The sequence below is a fragment of the Hemicordylus capensis genome, chromosome 7 (assembly GCF_027244095.1).
Source record: "Hemicordylus capensis ecotype Gifberg chromosome 7, rHemCap1.1.pri, whole genome shotgun sequence".
Lineage (NCBI taxonomy): Eukaryota > Metazoa > Chordata > Lepidosauria > Squamata > Cordylidae > Hemicordylus > Hemicordylus capensis.
The window spans coordinates 32981208-33000888 of NC_069663.1; the positions used below are offsets into that span (position 1 = coordinate 32981208).

Genomic DNA, 19681 nt, shown 5'->3' on the forward strand with positions numbered 1-19681 from the left:
CAGCCTGTAAAGTCCCAGAGAGTTCCAGAGGCAAGTCGTTGAGCCCATACCGAACGAACCCTCTGACCATAATTAAGTTCAAATAACCTTGCTGTGCAAACATGTATTTATATTTATATTTATATTTATATTTGATACTGCCCTTAAACAACAAACAAATGGATCATAGAACAAATCAATCCAGAATTCTCACTCGAGGCACAAATGACCAGGCTCAAACTATCATGCTTCGGACACATTATGCGAAGACCCAGCTCCCTTGAGAAGGCCATAATGCTGGGGAAAGTGGAAGGAAAGAGAAGAAGAGGACGACCAGCAGCAAGGTGGATGGACTCGATTATGACAGCAATGAATGCGCCACCGAGAGACCTTAAAGGCCAAGCTGAAGACAGAGCATCCTGGAGAGAATCTCTCTATGTGGTCGCTAAGAGACACCAACCTGACGGCACTTAATCAATCAATCACTGCCTTTAGGGCTTCACAACAGATCAAGATAAAAGCAATAATAAATTTCCATTAAAAACCCTAAAAATAAAATAAACACAGCTATAATGTTAAAAGGGAGCAGGAGGGCCAGAGGTCTGAATAAAAAGGGCGGTCTTCCATTGTTTAGTTAAAACAATTACCAATAATAGAACATCCATGCAATGTGCAGCATGATCTTATGTGTGTATTCAGAAGCAAGTCACACTGACTTCAGTTCAACTTGCACACTAGGAACAGAGAAAGCTGCTGTGTACTGTTGGTCCAGCTATTCAGACTACTGGTCCATCGAACTCAGTCTTGTCTACACTGACTGGCAGCGGCTGCTCTCTCTGAGGTTTCAGGCAAGAGTCTTTCTAGCCCTACCTGGTGGAGATGCTGCCAAGGAGTGAACCTGAGACCTTCTCCTTGCAAAACGGATGCTCTGTCACTGAGGTATGGTCCTTCCCACCCTTCTCACAGCAGACACCACATCAAGGCTGGCATGAGCAGACTTTTGTATTATCCAGAACTCTTCATCAGGCTTGATATTATTAAGCAAAAGGATGGCAGGGAGGAACACTCATTAGGCATGGCGGAACACCCCCCCCCCCCATGTTTATTTATGTATTTTGAACATTTATATACTGCCCCATACAAAAATGTGCCTGGGCACTAAAGCATCAACATCATTAAAACAATTTAAAATACAATAAAAACTCTAAAACCGAAGCTATTAAACTTGTAAGGTTCTTATGATGGAGTGCAGAACAAGATCTTGTGCTGCAGCCGTAAATTGATTAGCCAGGAGCCACTCCTCAGGATATAAGACATAAGAACAGCCCTGCTGGATCAGGCCCAAGGAGGCCCATCTTGTCCAGCTCCCTGTTTCCCACAGTGGCCCACCAGATGCCTCTGAGACGCCCACAGGCAAGAGGGGAGAGGGGCCTGCCCCCTCTCCTGAGCTTGCTCCCCTGCAACTGGGATACAGAGCCCCTGGTGGCGCAGTGGTAAAACTGCCGCCCTGTAACCAGAAGGTTACAAGTTCGATCCTGACCAGGGGCTCAAGGTTGACTCAGCCTTCCATCCTTCCGAGGTCGGTAAAATGAGTACCCAGAATGTTGGGGGGGCAATATGCTAAATCATTGTAAACCACTTAGAGAGCTCCAGCTATAGAGCGGTATATAAATGTAAGTGCTATTGCTATCTTGCCCCTGAGCTTGGAGTTGGCCCAGCGGTGGCTATTCTACTACTACTAGTATGATGATGATGACGTATATACTGCTTTCCATCAGAAGTTCTCAAAGTGGTTTACATAGAAAAATGAAGTAGATAAATAAGATGGCTCCCTGTCCCCAAAGGGCTCAGCCTCACAATCTAAAATAAAACATAAGGTAGACACACCAGAACAGCCCCTGGAGAGATGCTGTGCTGGGGATGGATAGGGCCAGTTGCTCTCCCCCTACTAAATATAAGGGAATCACCACTTTAAGAGGTGCCTCTTGGCTCAGTTAGCAGAATGTAACTAATCCCCCGTTAGTTAAAAATAGAACATTGGGACCATCTTATCTGGTTTCCTTATGTGATCATTTAATCGGAGGCTTTTATTTGCTTTATTGCTTGAGAGGTTTTTTTGCGTGTTTATTTAGTCATAAAAGTTTGGAGACCAGTCGTCTTAAGAGCTTTTGATCTGTTTGCTTTTGTGCTGGCTAATGTGTTGTATTTGGTTCTTATTTGCTGGCTAATGAATTGTGGTAGGCCAGAAGGTTTGTAGGCATCAAGGAGAACATCCGGCAATGACTTGGCGCTGACTTCTCCGCAGCCCTCCGCTGAACACACAGGAGTCCCTCCCTGGTGAGGCCATAGGGGAAGGAACAAGGAAGAGAAACGTGACACAGTACACAAGCCTGTATATCTGCAGCGCTGGAAGGTAGCTGTAGGCATTGGACTCTCAGGCACAGGCAAGCAGTGGGAGCCAAATGGCAAAGGTGCTGGCAGGAATTCCAAGGCTGGCCATGCTCCAGACTCCCTGCGACTCCATCTGCAGGCAACCTCACTTGCAGCAGTGCTCTTTGCCTGGCTAGTTCAGGCTTTCTGCTCCACCTTAAATGCAGCAGCAGCAGCAGCAGCAGCAGCAAATAGGCCACCCCTTTAAAAGTGACCTGGCTAAGCTGGTCAAGTTGGAGACCAGGGACCAATGAGAGCTTTCCACAGGCGGGGCTTGTTCCAGGAATTCTGGAGCTCTGGGAGACCCCCATCGTGCACCAGACCAGACCACAGTTGCTGCTGAGCATGGGATTCTAGTGTCCCTGCCCTTCCTCTCTGGTGGGGGAGCAGAGAGTAACCCTCTCCAGAGCTGGGCCAGACCGAGCTTCTTCCTCACCTTAACAGGCATGATGTGTCCCCAGAGCACAAAGGGACAAGCCTTATTCACAGGTTACGTTTGATCTCTGAGGACAATCTGTGTCCAGCGATTCACATCTTATGCTCAGCAGCTAACCCTGCATTTTCAAGGGATATTGAAACACAGTTCCCGTGCAGTTACTAAAAATGAAAGCATGGACTTTGAAACATTAGTATTCATGTACAAGATGCCTGTGTGCATGTCCAATGTAAGGTATGATTAGCCTTCAAGGAATGAACCCCTGGGAGAAAAGTGTTGTGTGTATGTGTCAAGTCTGTCCATTTGTCTGTCCATCCGTCCATCTTACCCTGCAGTCTCATGGGCTCCAACTGTCCCTATTTCCTGGAATCTGTCCTGGGAAATGACTGTCTCTCTTTTGTCCTCATTGCCTCTTGGGGATGCCTTGTTGAACTTTTTCATGAGCTGCTAAAGTTGTTCTTCTTCAGCTTCCTCCCCGGAGTCTCTAGAAATTCAGCCTCCCAGCTGGTGGGCGGATGCATCCTGTCTCTGCATGCAAAATGGGTGCACAACACTAAGGCACAGCACAAAGTGGGTGGAATCAATCCAGCCTTCAGCAGTGTGTCCTAGTGGGTGGGCAGTCATCCTTGGGATGAGCAGGGGTTATTACAAGCACATCCTTGTTTTCATCTGCAAAATATTGGAGGTCATGTGCTCTGCATGCGTTTTATGATCTGCTTTCCATTCGTGTTGCAAGCTTGTAGTCAGAATTGTACACCACCAGCTTCCAAGGTTCCTTGGCCACACCCTCTGCACATGTTATGCCTCCAAGCCACGCCCCCTATACATTTGTAGGCATGTCTTTATTTTCATTGGTGAAACACAGGAAGGTATGCAGGCTTTGCCAAAGCTAGAGTTATTCCCCGCCTTTGCCCTACTGTGGGATGCAACTCCAGTGTTCCCTAGCCAGAACAACATCAAAAGTGCTTGGCTGCATAGACCCAATGTCCATCCTCTTCAGCACTCAGTTTCCGACAGCAGTCAGCCAGCTGCCTCTGGAAACTAGCAAGCTGTGCATGGAGTTGATGGTCCTCTATTGGCATTTGGAGAGGACATAACCATCAGGAGAGGGCATCACCTCCTTAAATGCCTGCCTGGAGTCGGTGATGGGCTGGATGAGGGATAACAAACTGAGACTGAATCCAGATAAGACAGAGGTACTCATTGTGTGGGGTTGAAACTCGAGAGACAATTTTTATCTGCCAGTTCTGGATGGGGTCACAGTTCCCCAGAAGGGACAGGTACGCAGTCTAGGGGTGCTTCTGGATCCAAGCCTCTCCCTGGTGTCCCAGGTTGAGGCAGTGGCCAGAAGTGCCTTCTATCAGCTTGGGGTGATACGCCAGCTGCGCCCGTTTCTTGAGATGAACAACCTCAAAACAGTGGTACATCTGCTGGTAACCTCCAGATTGGATTACTGCAATGCGCTCTATGTGGGGCTGCCCTTGTATGTAGTCTGGAAACTACAGTTGGTCCAGAATGTGGCAGCCAGGTTGGTCTCTGGGTCATCTTGGAGAGACCATGTTACTCCTGTATTGAACGAGCTACACTGGCTGCCGATATGTTTCCAGGCAAAATACAAGGTGTTGGTTATAACCTATAAAGCCCTAAATGGCTTGGGCCCTGGGTATTTAAGAGAATGTCTTCTTTGTCATGAACCCCACCGCCCACTGAGATCATCAGGAGAGGTCCGTCTGCGGTTACCACCAGCAAATCTGGTGGCTACTCAGGGACGGGCCTTCTCCGCTGCTGCCCCAAGGCTTTGGAATGCACTCCTTACTTAAATAAAAGCCTCCCCATCTCTGACAGCTTTTTAAAAAGTCTTTAAAGACGCATCTGTTCACCCAGGCTTTTAATTAATATTGTTTTAATGGTTTTAATGCTGTTTTAAAATATTACTTTAAAATTTTAAAATTGTTGTAATGTTTTAAAGTTTTTGTTTTTTGTTTTAACTAATGTTTTACTTTTTATGTTTTTATTTTGTTGTAAACCACCCGGAGACGTAAGTTTTGGGCGGTATAAAAATATGTTAAATAAATAAAATAAATAATTTTGTCCTCAGCATGTGGCACTCAGAACATGTTTCTGACCCTGAACATGCAGGGTCCATTATTGGGTTCCATCCTGGCTCAAAGCCGCCCTTTAAGAAGGTGTCCCATCAGCTCAATATTGTCTTCACAGACTGGCAGCGGCTTCTCCAAGGTTGCAGGCAGGAGTCTGTCACAGCCCTATCTTGGAGATGCTGCCAGGAAGGGAACTTGGAACCTTCTGCTCTTCCCAGAGCAGCTCCATCCCCTGAGGGGAATATCTTGCAGTGCTCACACTTCTAGTCTCCCATTCAAATGCAAACCAGGGCAGTCCCTGCTTAGCTAAGGGGACAAGTCATGCTTGCTACCACAAGACCAGCTCTCCTCTGGTAGAGAGACTTGGTAGAAGACAGCTTCCTCCATCCCTATGTTTAATCTAAATGAATGGACATATGTATGCAATCACATTTACTAGACTTGTAGAAGTGTGGTTTGTTTTAAAATTGCTTTTAATGTTTTGATTTATTTTATGTTTGTTGTAAACTGCCCAGCAATGTGTTTGGGGTGGCATACAAATATATGAGACAGATAGATATGGGTAAATAATATGGCAACTGAATAACCAACAGCCATTCCTCGTGCCAGCAATTCTTCCAGCCACCATGATAAGGGAATTCACTACTAGCCATGTCTATGATCCACTACTTCACACACTATCAGTGACTGCAACATATAAGAACACTAACTGGAGAACACTAAACTGTGCTGAAGTGCATCTAGATGCTATTTTTCTTAATGGCCAGCAGGTGGCACTGCTCCTTTACTTAACCCTGCAGCCTCTACCTAAAGAATGGCCAGGAAGTTTTTCACACGGGTCTCTTAAAGCTCTTTAACTCGCATCTCCTCCGGAATGGAGCGGGTACGTTCATATACCAGCCAGATTTACCCCGAAGTCGCTGCAAGTTATCGGGGAGCAGTTCACACACAATCCAGGTTTTTCACAGTGTGTTAGAGTGTAAAGGTAAAGTAAGGTGTGCCATCAAGTTGATTTTGACTCCTGGCGCCCACAGAACCCCGTAGTTGTCTTTTGCTAGAATACAGGAGGGGTTGACCATTGCCATCTCCCGTGCAGGAGGAGATGATGCCTTTCAGCACCTTCCTATATCGCTGCTGCCCAATAAAGGTGTTTCCCATAGTCTGGGAAACAGACCAGCGGGGAGTCAAACTGGCAACCTTCTGCTCGTTAGTCCAGCATTTTCCCACTGCACCACTTAGCCCAGTTAATATCTGGGGTAAAAAAAGCCACTATTTGTGTCAATTTCAAGTTTGCAGTAAAGCCTCCCAGTAAACCCCTGGTAAAGCCTGCTGTGTGTAGAGGTCCCGCGGTGGGAGGAGCCCCCCCAGCTGCCTCCTTTGGTGCCCCCCCCCCCCCGGCTCATTAGGACAAGCTGCTACTGGGCGTAGGCCCATAAAACCGTGGGTAAATCGGAAGCTGAGGTGCAGTGGCTTGAATAGACGGCGTATCCCGTCCCAAGTGATCTTTCTTCCTCACATTCTTCACGAGCATCTCATCTTCCCTTCATCGGCTCCGGCTAGCTGAAGAGGGGCATTATTTGATAGAAAGCTGCCCCGAATCCGCCCGCGTGACCTTTCAACCCTCCCTCCAATGAGACCTGGGCGGAGAATCAATGTCCTTTTTCTCTGCTGATAATAGAGCAGAGGAAAGGAAGGAGTGCCTGTGGGATGGATTACTTTACACCCTTTCTGTCTTTTATGTCCCCATTGAAACTTCCTTTCAAAGCACAGGGTGTCCCCTCCCTGCTGGAGACAATAATACCATGGTGGGGTGTGTGTGTGTGTGTGTGTGTGTGTGTTTTAGCCCTCCATTAACCTCTGGATAATTAGAGTTCCTGCCTTTTTTCCTTTCTTTTTAGAAAAGAATTCCAAGGCTTGATTGTTCCCAGAATAAACAGCTTTCGTCTATGCACGCAAACATACACGCACACACACACAGAGAGCGGACACAGAGAGCGCGTGAGTCAGTTGGGCGCCTGCGGGGAAGCTCTCTGCCGGCTCACCTCCGCCATGGCTTTGGTGAAGTTCAAGGAGCTGCTGGCAGAGGAGGACTCGAACTCGGAGGAGGAGAGCCTGGACAGCGTCAAGGCCTTGACGGCCAAGCTGAAGCTGCAGACCCGGCGCCCTTCCTACCTGGAATGGAAAGCACGTGTGCAGAGCCCCTCCTGGAGGAACGGCCTGAAGGAGGGGGCCCTCCGGACCCTGCAGGAGAAGCAGGCTGGAGAGGCGGCCACCGAGAAGGCCCCCCTGCCCTTGAGAACCATTTGTGGGTTCCCTACCATTGACGATGCCTTGGAGTGGCTCAGAAGGGAGCTGGTGAGTAGTACCTCTCCCCACTTCTATGGGGAAGGCAGGAAAAGAGCAGCAGGTGCCAAGCAGAAAGCCAGGAGCCTCACCGCTGCGTGTTAGGGAAACAGCTGGGGCAGCAAGGAGGGGACCTGCCAGAGCCACCCTTCACCTCTCACGGGAGTCTCTTCAGTGGCCTGCTCTTTGTGTGTATGTGTGTGTTCTGCTTTGCCAAACGGGCTGCGCAGCCAAACTCTTGCAAAGCTTACAGGGTGCAGCTAGACTCTTGCAAAGCTTTACACGTGGCGTGAAGCCAGCCCTTACTGCATATAAGAGCTGCCCCAGTGGTCTGCTTTGCCATGCAGCTGGACTCAGTCCTGCTCATAATGGTTGTGCAGCTGGATTCTTGCAAAGCTTATGTTGCTCATATGTCAGGAGGGGAGCTTGGCAGGGGGCAGTACACCTGCCAAACATCGTGAGGTGTTCTAAGGTGAGCAGAGGGAGGACAGAAACCCCCTGAGCTCAAGCTAGATTTTGAGTATTAATACAGACTGTGTTAGTGGGGCACTCTCAGAGGGAAAAAGTCTCCAGGCTGTTACATTATTTGCAAAGTCAGCCTTCGCTGCCCCGCCCCCACCCCCGAGCCTCTTTTCATATGTTTTGCTTTGTCAATGAGGGTCATGCAGCTGGACTCTGACACCACCTGTCAATGGGCATGCAGCTGGACTCTTGCAAAGCTTACCTTTCACAGGTAAGCTTCCTTTTCTCCCACAATGGTCTCTCATGCTGCTCCTGATCTCTAGAACAGCTTACCCATCTCTCTTTTCAAAGCTGAGAGTATCAAAAAGGAGAACAGAGGAGAAAGTGCAGCTGTTCACCTGGCTGCTGCTTGGGCAGTGGGTGCAGCATGGTTGCCACCATTACTGTCATCAGGCTGATGGGTCCAGCAGAAGCAACCACCCAGCCTGAGTCAAGCAGCCCAGCAAGGGGCTTCTTGTTGTGTTTGGAGTGGGGAGGAGACCGCTTTTGGTTTTCTGCTCCAGGAATCAAAATATCAGGGGCTGTTCTTGCTCAGCAACCTGTCCACTCCAGCTGCATACCCTCCAACATGTCACCAATGAAAACTGAGACATGTCTGTGAGTGTGTAGGGGCGTGGCCAAGCAACCCGGGAGGCGTGGCATGCAATTCCATCTACAAGCATGCCAGGGATGGAAAGCAGGTCATAAAGCACAGGCAGAGCATGTGATGCCAGGTGACCAAAGCAGAGTTGCCAGGCCCAGGACCTCAGAAACTCTGCAGATGCAAACAGGGATATACTTGTAACAACCCATTCTCATCCAAGGATGACTGGCCAAGCCTCCTGCCCCACCACTCACTATTAGACATGGCTGGTGATGGATTTCACCCTCTACACATGCTGTGCACTGGGCAGTTCCTTATAGTGGACAAGCAGGCGCACTCTCTTTCTTTCTTTCTTTCTTTCTTTCTTTCTTTCTTTCTTTCTTTCTTTCTTTCTTTCTTTCTTCGGGGTGGTTTGCAATCAAAAATAAAACCATTTGACACATCGACACAAAGCTTAAAATAAAACCATTTAAAATTAACATAAAGGTAACTTAAAACCCATTAAATATTATCACAAGCCAAGCTGAAAAGATGGTTTTTTTATGGCTCTCTCGGAGGCCTCCAGGGATGAGAAACCTCTTATACCCACAAGGAGGGCATCCCAAAACCTAGGAGTGACTACTGAGAAAGCCTGGTTCCAAATTGCCACCAGATGGTGGCACCGGAAGAAGAGCTTCTCCAGGAGGTTTTCCACACATGGCTCTCTGCCTCGGGGTATCTGAAGAGGGAATCTGCTTTGCAGCAGGTTCGAGACATTTTAATTCGAGGGATTAGATCAGGCATCCCCAAACTGCGGCCCTTCAGATGCTGCTGAACTACAACTTCCATCATACCCAGCCACAAAAAATTGTGTCTAGGGATGCTGGGAGTTGTAGTTCAGCAACATCTGGAGGGCCGCAGTTTGGGGATGCCTGGATTAGATGGACCATTCACATCGCCATTAGCACCTCCATCAACACCTTCAGAGAAAGCAAAAGCCCCGGAGTTTAGAGGATTTGTTTACCCAGACATAACTCGGGCTAAGCCAGAATCCGCAGCCTCCCTTTGGAGAAAAACAAAGCCCTGTCTGTCCTGGTCCCTGATAACCCGGAGGGAGGTTGGGTTAAATCCAGCCCACTGGGAGGTTTAATTGATAGAGAAGCTGGAGAGCTGAATCCAGAGGGATGACCACTTTAAACAATCCACATGAGAAAACCTGAAACCCCTGGAGCTGTTACAGACAGGGCTGTTACCCCCAATCTCCTCCAGAAGAGAGTGTGTGCATTCACACACCAGCAAAACTTACCCCGAAGTCCCTTCGAGTTCTTTGGAAGCACTCCACACACAAATCGGGCTTTGTCTTCTGAACTCTAGCTTATCTTGATGTATTTCTGGGTTTTTAAAATGCTGGTTTTAAGTGAGGTGCTGGAGCAAATAGGGAGAAGCACACTGACATAGAATAATTAACATGATACGAGGGATACAATCTTTAGGAATGCAGATATAACGATTTGGCGAGAGGCCAAAATAGGGACAGTGATTTCCCAGAGACGAATTCAGGAAAATAGAGTCTGACCCTTGGAAAGTAGGAGTGTATGGATGTAGGAGCATCCCCTCCAGGAAAATCAGGCCTCAGAGTCGATGAGGGTACCAAGAGTCCCGGGAGACTGCTCATACTAGGAACGTAGGAAGCTGCCTTACACCGAATCAGACCCTTGGTCCATCTAACTCAGTATTGTCTACACAGACTGGCAGCAGCTTCTCCAAGGCTGCAGGCAGGAGTCTCTCTCAGCCAGCCACGGAACCGGCTGAACGGCAGCCTGGGTCCAGCCCAATTTGGCAGTCCCCTCCAGATACACCCGTGCATATGACATCACGTTCATGGGGGTGTGGCTCGGGCTCTGGAGGAGCCCAGAGCGAACTCTCCTCTCCCACCCAGGCTACCGAGAGTCAGAGAGAACTCTCCGTTTGTTATTTCAGGTAGTGCCGGCTGCCCAATAGGACGTTTTTTCCTTTCTTTCCCTCCAGAAAAGGGAGAGAAAGGGGGAAACGTCATATCAGGCAGCCGACGCTGCCTTAAATAACCGACAGAGAGTTTGCCTGGGCTCTTGGCAGGCCAGGCTTGGGAGGGGCGAGTTCACTCTAGGCTCTTCCAGAGCCTGAGCCATGGGGCTTCAGCGGCCCTTTTCATTGGCGGCCTAGGTTCTTTGAACCCGTTGGCACAATAGTAGCTACGCCCCTGTTCTCAGCCCTGTCTCGGAGATGCTGCCAGGGAGGGCCTGGGACCTTCTGCATGCAAGCAGGCAGGTGCTCTTCCCAGAGCGATGGCCCCCTCCCCTAAGGGAAATAACTTATAGTGTTCAAATGCAATCTCCCAGTGCTTCTAACGTAAGTGTTCACCCTCCCTCTGTTTTTCCTGTTCTTCCCAGAGAGAGATGCAGGCCCTGGATCACCAGTTGGCCCGGCAGCTGATGAGTCTGCGTGGTCAGATCCACCGACTGAAGGTGGAGCAGGCCTGCCACCAGCACAAGGAGATGCTGGACGATGCCACCTTTGAACTGGAGGGCTGCGAAGAGGATTCGGACCTGCTGTGCAACATCCCACCCAAGGCCGCCTTCCTCTTGTCCATGCCCCTCAAGCACATCGGTGTCACGCGCATGAACATCAACTCCCGGCGCTTCTCCCTCTGCTGATGGGCTTCATCTCACCTCCGGCTTGCTTGGGCTCCTGCATGCTTCAGCCAGGGACGTGCCTCCTCGCCCGAGCACAGACTGCTGCAATTAGCTGCTCGCACTGAAAAGTAGCTGCTCGCATTGAAAAGCCTGGCCTGTGATTTAGCTGATGAGCTGGAGTTGCCACAGAGCTGGGAATGGCTGGTTGGCTGGTGCATCAGCCCTTCGAAAGATGCAGGTGGCTGTGGATTCACCTGTGGCAAGGGTTCTTGTCCTCGGGGCCCCAGATGTGGTTGGACTACAACTCCCATCATCCCCACCTACACTGGCCAGTGTGTGGGGGTGATGGGAGTTGTAGTCCAACCTGGGGCCCTAAGGTTGAAAACCCCTGCCCTAGGGGAAGTGCTACAGGCAGTTCCTTTGCTGAGCTGGAGAGGGAAAGGTAAGAAGAAGGATGGTCCAGGAAGCGAAGGACGCAGCACCTTTTAGACTGATTAGTATTTGAATGCATAAGCTTTAGTGGGTTATCATCCACTTCCTCCAATGCAAAGAAGGTCAGTTACAGGCAGGTAGTGAGCAAACCTTTCCATTTACATAGAGAGAGCAGTGTTCCCACTAATTGTTTCCATCATTGTGCGGAATGAGTTTTGTTCTGGGCGTCAGTATCAAGGCAGTGTGTGTGCACATGTGCATTCATAGTGGGGCCTTCCTGATTCAACTTGAGCGGGATCTAAAATAAGCTGAGCAGACCTCGAAGAACTTGTGAGTGTGTGCACATGTGCATGCCTTAGAGGCAACAGTGCTAGAGAGATGTCTACAATATGTTCATGGTATTAGACATAACAGGTAACAAAGGAGGTAAGTTGCAGACTGTGTGTCTCTGGAATGTGCTTAAAATGCTGTAAGGGGTGACTGAGAATTTCAGGTTTGCCACCTCATCAAAACTGGATAATGGATATATATGTATGTATGTATGTGTATCTGCACCAGAATGAATAATGCATTCTAATTAACAAGGCAACGTGTGCAAATATATATAACAATAAAGCATGCAGAGTAATGCATATGTGCTCATTTATTCTGTCTGATGGCTTTACAAATTTGAATTTTGCCTGGAATTGGAAAGGTTATACAAATGGTGGGACCAGGTATAGGAGGACAGGAGGGGGTCAGCTGCTACTGGTGCTGATGGCGAGACGGGTGTGTGAGCAACTCCCTTGCCTTTCTGCTGTCAGTTCCATTTCCCACATTCTGTGGACGCCAGAGAGCAGGACCTTGGATGCTGATCTCAAGTTTGGACCTGCTTGCATGGGAAAAAGCAATACTTTGAATGACTGAAGGTTGCCAGGAGCGCAAAGCACCTGTGGACAGATGAGGTTGCCTGCTGCGTCTTTGCATGAGTCACTGCTCTGGCTTTGCCCCATCGCAGCCAACCCCTGCTGGGGTGTGGGAGGTCATTCTGCTACCTCTCTCCTTCAGGGGTGCTAAAATCACTTCCCTTCTGACACAGAGATGCCCTAGAATTATTACCCACCCTCGGAGGAAACTGTTGCTGGGATGAGTCACTGTGCCAGGATCATCTCCTCCTATTTTGTTGTTGGAAATATTGACAAATTCTATATGGCGGACACGGAGTATTCGGATAGGGATAGGGAATGCGGATCAGGGAATTTGAAGGCCAGGCAGGGAGGCAGATTATAGTGGGAAAGACAGAGAGGGGATAGCAGCCCCCCCCCCACCCGGCCAAACCCAGGAAGGTCAGTGCTGAATGATGGCAGCCTATCAGGCATCCTCAGAGAAGTGACTAATTTAGAAAGAAGTGAGTGGGCTCCGACAACCAGCCGGTAACGCAAGAGATGCAACAGACGTAATGTAAGAGATCCCTGATAGGATCTCCCAATGTTTTCATTTTTACCAAGAAGCAGTTGCACTGCAGTGAGTGGGTGGACTCTGAATGTGGAGCAATAATGCTGGGGTGCGGGCCAGCCCTTCCCTTTGTGCCCATTTCCTGATCTTAATGTCCCCCACCCAGAAGCTGTGATTATTAGCTCCACTGCAGGAAAAATTCAAGCACAAGAGAGGGACGTTTATGTTGTCCCAGCGAGGCTAACAGCTTCTGGGGAGCAACTGAGTTTGGAAAAACGGTGTTGGGGAGAAAGGGTTCATCACCCCACACCCTCTTCCCAGCACTGCTGCGTGGAAACACCAGCAGGTGATCTGATCACAGATCTTCCACGTCTCCTCTGTGTTTGGGGCTGACGCATACTCTAAAAGCGAGTCTTTACAGTAGGGCTGCAATATTTAATCCATCCATTTGCTTGATTAATAAAATATTAAAAGTATAATTCATTTAAAAGGCGTGTGTGTGTGTGTGTGTGCATATGTATATGTATATACAGGTGGAAAATTAGAATATCGTGCAAAAGTCCAGTAATTTCAGTAATGCAAATTAAAAGGTGAAACTGATATATGAGACAGACGCATTACATGCAAAGCGAGATAAGTCAAGCCTTAATTGGTTATCATTGTGATGATCATGGCATACAGCTCATGAAAACCCCAAATCCACAATCCCAGAAAATTAGAATATTACATGGAACCAAGAAGACAAGGATTGTAGAATAGAACAATATCCGACCTCTGAAAAGTATACAGTGTACTGTGCTTGATTGGCCAGCAAACTCACCTGACCTGACCCCATAGAGAATCTATGGGGCATTGCCAAGAGAAGGATGAGAGACATGAGACCAAACAATGCAGAAGAGCTGAAGGCCGCTAATGAAGCATCCTGGTCTTCCATAACACCTCAGCAGTGCCACAGGCTGATAGCATCCATGCCACGCCACATTGAGGCAGTAATTGCTGCAAAAGGGGCCCAAACCAAGTACTGAATACATATGCATGCTTATACTTTTCAGAGGTCCGATATTGTTCTATTCTTCAATCCCTGTCTTATTGGTTCCATGTAATATTCTAATTTTCTGGGATTGTGGATTTGGGGTTTTCATGAGCTGTACGCCATGATCATCACAATTATAACCAATTAAGGCTTGACTTATCTCGCTTTGCATGTAATGCGTCTGTCTCATATATCAGTTTCACCTTTTAATTTGCATTACTGAAATTAATGGACTTTTGCACGATATTCTAATTTTCCGAGTTTCACCTGTATATGCACACTCCTTTTAAATAAATTATACGATAGATAGATAGATAGATAGATAGATAGATAGATAGATAGATAGATAGATAGATAGACAGACATTAAACATTGCAGAGGGCCAGATGGTGGTGGATTATCCATGAGATAAAAATAATCTATCTATCTATCTATGAAAATGCACCACCCACTGGAGGGCAATATTTGGAACCTAGATTACATCAGGAATTAGAAGACCTTGCTATACAGTTCCCCACATATCCCTGTTATCAGTGATCCTTTGTGTACATTTCAATTGTAAGCCACTTTGGAAGCCAATCTAAGTTGCAAAGCAGGTTATAAATATAAGAATCTAGGAGGTGAGGCCCCAGGCTTGTCGTTGATTAGGCAAAGGCCTTTTGCATAGATTACACTGTTGGGAAAGTTCAAGAAAATAAATGCATGTCATCGACATCTTATATTTGCAAAAGGGAAGTAAAAGGACAGTTTTAAATTTGAAGGATTTTAACTTCCAACATTATTTATTTTATTAAATAATTACCATGCATAGTAAATTTGAATAATAATAAGTTTGAATCTGAGAAAGATCTTCTGCTTCTCTTGGGCATGATGCCATTTTTAAATTATTGATCTGATTATTGAGTATTAAAAATCTGTTGAGAACAATAACAATTAAAATATTATTATATTCAGAATTTCTTCTACAGATATGTGTTTTTTTAAAAAAACAACAACCCTCTAACCAGCATATTCCGGTGTAAAAAGTAGTGCATTCTGCTACTTTGGCAGCATTGTTCATGCAGGATTTGGTATCTGTAGGTAATTGCAAAGTATAACTTAATTTTGCACAAACAAACCCACAAACTTCAAAATATAAGAAAAATAAATATTGATGCATCAGTGAGGCATTCCCTCTTTTCCATCACACAGGAAGGGAATGCCTCTTTTTCAGAAGAGGTGTGGCATGATGTCTGCACGCCTCGCCTTACCACTAAGTATGTTTTTTTCCCTTCAGAACTATTATCTTAATTCATCTGTAAATTGAATTGGAATTGATTAATTAATTCCTCCACTACAACCTACATGATTAATCAATGATGTCTTTTTATTGTGTGGTGGCCTGACTTTCCAACCTGTGTGATATTGGAGGAGCCTGCCTCTTCCACGTGTGCCTCTAGGCTTTCAGAAGGTTTGGAAACCTGCCTCAGGGCACCTCTAAGTGAGATTGCTGCTGCTTCTGGTTTGCACTGAACTTAACTGAGAAATGCAATTCAAGTTAAGAGCTCTGTCAGCTTGCCTGCGGTTTTTTAGAAGAAAAGAAAAGACCCCTTCCTGTAGCACCTCCGTAAAGACGAAGGTCTTGCATATGAAACCATGATTTCTGCAGCCTGCTTTATAACAGAATCCTTGAGTTGGAGGCCCCTTGAGGGCCATCTAGACCTACCCCTGCTCCGTGCACCCCCCCACAGATGCCTGTCCAGTCTCTGCTTGGAGATCTCCAGGACAGGAGAGCCACCCCCCACGCCCCTGGTAATTTGTTCCATTATCTCTTTCATGGTTAAGACATTTCTGCCAGTGTGCAATCAAAATCTGCCTGCTGGAACTTAAGCACATTCGAACGAGCCCAGCCCTCTGGAGCAGCAGAGAAGAGGTCTTGGCCCTTTTCTGTGTGACAGCCCAGCAGGCGTTGAGGAGGGCTCTCTCATGCCTCAGAGTCTTGTCTTCTCCAAGCTGAACATGCCCTTCGTTAGCATGATTTAACGAAGCAAGGTGTGCTCTAAGAAGCCTCAGGCTTCTGTTCATCATCAGTTCGTCCTTAATAAAGAGCGGCCACCATCATGGTGTTCTGCTGCTGCTGCTGCTGCTGCTGTTGGTGTTCCTTCGATGGTCTCCATCCCCTCTGTGTGTCTCTCATGCTGTTCCCTGCCCTCCCCCATAGCTTTCCTTTGGGCCTTGCCGTTCTTGTGGCTGTTTCCCCCCAAGTACTACAAACACACAACGTGCTACTTTTCACAGCTGAAAGAGCTGGCTCAGCAAGCGTGCAAAGTTTGGATGGAAAAGAAACTCTCCCAGCGCCATGATTCAGCTGTCCCTTGTCTTTTTCGTCGAAATGAGCATCAAACCTTGTTTCCCTTTCTTGTTCCTTTCCTCATGCTGAAATAATCTCTAACCCTGTTTGGCCCAACTGCTCTGGAGTCACATTCAGACAGGACATTGTATGCACACACATGTTTGTGTGGGAATATCTGTACATTAGTAGCAGCTTGTCTTAACGAGCCGGGGGCGGGGTGTTAAAAGAGGTGCAGGTGCCTTTGCTTCCAGGAAGCCGCTCAGGATGCTTGCTCATCTTTCTCTCTCACCCTGCATGAGCTGCTCTGCCTGCAGGATGGCCATTCATCAGGTAGAGCTGCATGGTTAACCACACAGCTCTACCTGATGAATGGCCATCCCCATCCCCTAAGGAGAATACCTTACAGTGCTCTCACATGTAGTCTCCCATTCAAATGCAAACCAAGATGGACCCTGCTTAGCAAAGGGGACAATTCATGCTTGCTACCACAAGATCAGCTCTCCTCCCAGGTGGCCCTGGGCATTGGTGGCCTGTGTGCAGCTGCACTGCCTGTCCTTATTATAGCTACTGGCTCCACTGGGTCTCCTGCATCCCACATCCCTCTAATTCCATTTCTGAGTTTACAGACAAAGCCAAGCTCTTCCCAGCATTGGCCAAGCACCCTCCATTGCTCCCACTATGAAGCACTAGGCCCCGCCTTTTTCATTTAGGCCCCACCTCCTGACATGCAAGACCCCGCCCCTTATTTTCAGGCTCCACCTCCTGAATCTCAGGAAACCCAATAACCCTCTGCAGGGTCATTTAGGCTGAGAGCGAGCGAGCAGCTGGCCAAAGATGCCACAGAATGGACATTTAGACCAAGCCAGCCCTCTCTGCCCACTACCCCACATTGCCTTGGTAGCAAAGATTGTTGTCCATAGCATCGATATGGAAGCGTTCATAACACGGTTAGCCGTCCTTACCAATCCCGGGCCAGTTACTCCCTCATTGCGGAGGGGGAGGGTGCTTCTCAGGTTGGAGAGGGGTACGGTCAGGTGTGTGAGGCTCTACACAATGTGGGTCAGGGGACTCACGTGGGGCCAGCAGCACCAACCAGCTCTTGAGCAGCAGCATAACTGAAGCTGGCAGGAAACCTCTGCATTTTCTAAGCAGCTTTGGAACTTTTTTTTGTGGTCAAGTGAATGCTGAGAACCAGCTTCTAGAGCTGTCTGTGCAAAGCGCTCTGAGGACAGGAAATCAGCAGGGAAGGTGGCAAGAGAGTGAGAGAGAGACTGAAAAACAGAGAGAGAGAGAGGAGAGAGTGTGTGTTTCCCCTGGCGTGGAGGGTGTCCCCACGCAGGAGTCCAAGAAGGATTCACTGCAGAATGTGATGAGGAACTCAGGTGCCTCCCTTGTAAACGGTGGGAATCGGAGAGAAGTTGGCTTCCATCATCCCTGAGAACAGGTAAGCAGCAGAACGTCCAATGTGGCCCTTGCGATGCAAAAGGGGAACAAAAGCCAGGTGGGCCACCTTTCTCAGCCCCAGGAGAGCCCCCTTCTGTTGGGATTCCCTCCCAAAGGAGACCCACCGGGTACCGTCCAGTTTTCCTTTGAAGCAGACTGTCAAATCCCTCTTTTTTTTTCCTGATAGGCCTTTCAGTTATAAGCCATTAGGATGCCAATTCACATTCTCGCCTGCTTTTCAGTATTTTCAACATGATGGGTTTTTGTTGTAGTAGTAATATTAGTAGTGGTAGTAGTAGTAAATGCTTTTATTGTTCCAACTGTAGGTCACAAACAAAGCAGAAGGCACAAAGCATACAGACAGAAAAATTATGCACAATAGAAGAAAAAAGGTTTTTAAAAGCTCACAGCAAAACTCCATACTTTTAAGAGTAAGCAAAAGGGAATATATACATATACAGTATAAACGACAACAAGAATTAATGACATATCATAAAAAGAAAAGCTTAGCTTCAAGAGTACTTGATACGTTCACTCTGCCCTCAGCAGCTGCCTAAGCAATGCCCGCCACCCTCAGCAGAGTTGCCTTATCAACAGGATGGTTTTGTTTCTCCTTGTATTGAATGCTGTTGTTTTCAAATGTGCCGTGAGTTGCTTTGGGGCCCTGTAGGTTGAAGACCCACATTGAAAAACCAACCAATCAATAAGAAGGAATATTAAAAAAGACGGACAGAAGTATTTTGTGTTTAAGACTGCAATTCCACACACACACACACATACACAGAGAGAGAGAGAGAGAGAGAGAGAGAGAGAGAGATGGAAGGGGTGTGTATGTAAATAAATCTCACATGTTGCATTAAACATCTCTCTACAGAGAAATGCAGTATAGCCTACATAAGTCACAAGAAAGTTACAAATATTGCATCGTGTAAATTGACGGGAAACAATAATGTCTCACAATCTATCTAACACAACAGTAAGGCTTTGCATTTACAGAGCTCTTTATGCAAAGCCCTTCACACACTTGACAGCGGCAATCCTTACAGCAATGCAGTAAGACGGGCAGGGATCATAATTATGGTAATAAATATTGCCCATGGTGGGCTGTGGCTGAGATGGAGTGGCTCACCTGAGGTTGCTTAATCAGTCTGTGGTTGCAGTGAGACTGGAACTGGAGACCTCTCCATTCACAGCTGGGTGCACTACAGCCGCTCTGACTGACCACACTGGTACAAGTCCTTGGACCTTTCTTAAGATGAATTGCATGTTTACTATCCACTCCTTCTGAAACAGCATCTTGCTACTGTTGTGATTTCCCAGCTGATTTCCAGTTTATTACCATAAGTGCAGTCTTAAAGACATGCAGCTTGTCCTATTTCTTTCTCTGGGACTTATTTCCAAGCATAGGCGCTCTTACCCCTGGACTTTGGGGCCAAAATCCAGGGCCTCCACACCCTGATTGATTGATTAAGTGCCATCAAGTCGGTGTTGACTCTTAGTGACCACATAGACGATTCTCTGCAGGATGATCTGTCTTCAGCTTGGCCTTTAAGGTGTCTCAGTGGCGCATTTGTTGTTGTTGTAATCGAGTCCATCCACCTTGCTGCTGGTCACCCTCTTCTTCTCTTTCCTTCAACTTTTCCCAGCATTATGGACATCTCAATAAAGCTGGATCTTCACATAATGTGTCCAAAGTATTATATTTTGAGCCTGGTCATTTGTGCCTTGAGTGAGAATTCTGGATTGATTTGTTCTATGATCCATTTGTTGGTTTTCCTGGTGGTCCATGGTCTCCTCCAAAGTCTTCTCCAATTCCAAAGTTCAAAAGTGTCAATACTTTTTCTAACTTGCTTCTTCAAAGTCCAGTTTCCGCATCCATAGAGTGTCATGGGGAAAACCATTGTCCGAACGATTCTCATCTTTGTAGGTGTGGACACGTCACGGCATCTAAATATCCTCCACAC

General features: G+C 47.4%; 2 protein-coding genes across 2 annotated transcripts in view; both read left to right on the plus strand.

Annotated features, from left to right (window-relative positions):
• The first annotated feature begins 6786 nt into the window (after positions 1 to 6786).
• Positions 6787 to 11324, plus strand: FAM167B (family with sequence similarity 167 member B). Its single transcript, XM_053268145.1, has 2 exons — positions 6787 to 7299; positions 10801 to 11324. Exons 1-2 carry the CDS (start codon positions 6994 to 6996, stop codon positions 11062 to 11064), a joined length of 570 nt encoding a protein of 189 aa, XP_053124120.1. The 5' UTR covers positions 6787 to 6993; the 3' UTR covers positions 11065 to 11324.
• A 6213-nt stretch (positions 11325 to 17537) lies between these two features.
• The window catches only part of LCK (LCK proto-oncogene, Src family tyrosine kinase), a 34938-nt gene continuing 32794 nt past the window's right edge, over positions 17538 to 19681 (plus strand). Inside the window, exon 1 of the mRNA XM_053268708.1 lies at positions 17538 to 17718. The gene's annotated coding sequence lies outside the window, so the exon portion shown is untranslated. The remainder of the gene's footprint in view (positions 17719 to 19681) is intronic.

Excerpts from the sequence above, each read along its gene's own strand:
- FAM167B (XM_053268145.1), top strand. The coding sequence starts at position 6,994 with ATGGCTTTGGTGAAGTTCAAGGAGCTGCTGGCAGAGGAGGACTCGAAC. Across the intron at positions 7,300-10,800 it reads AGTGGCTCAGAAGGGAGCTG|AGAGAGATGCAGGCCCTGGA; the intron begins GTGAGTAGTACC and ends TGTTCTTCCCAG.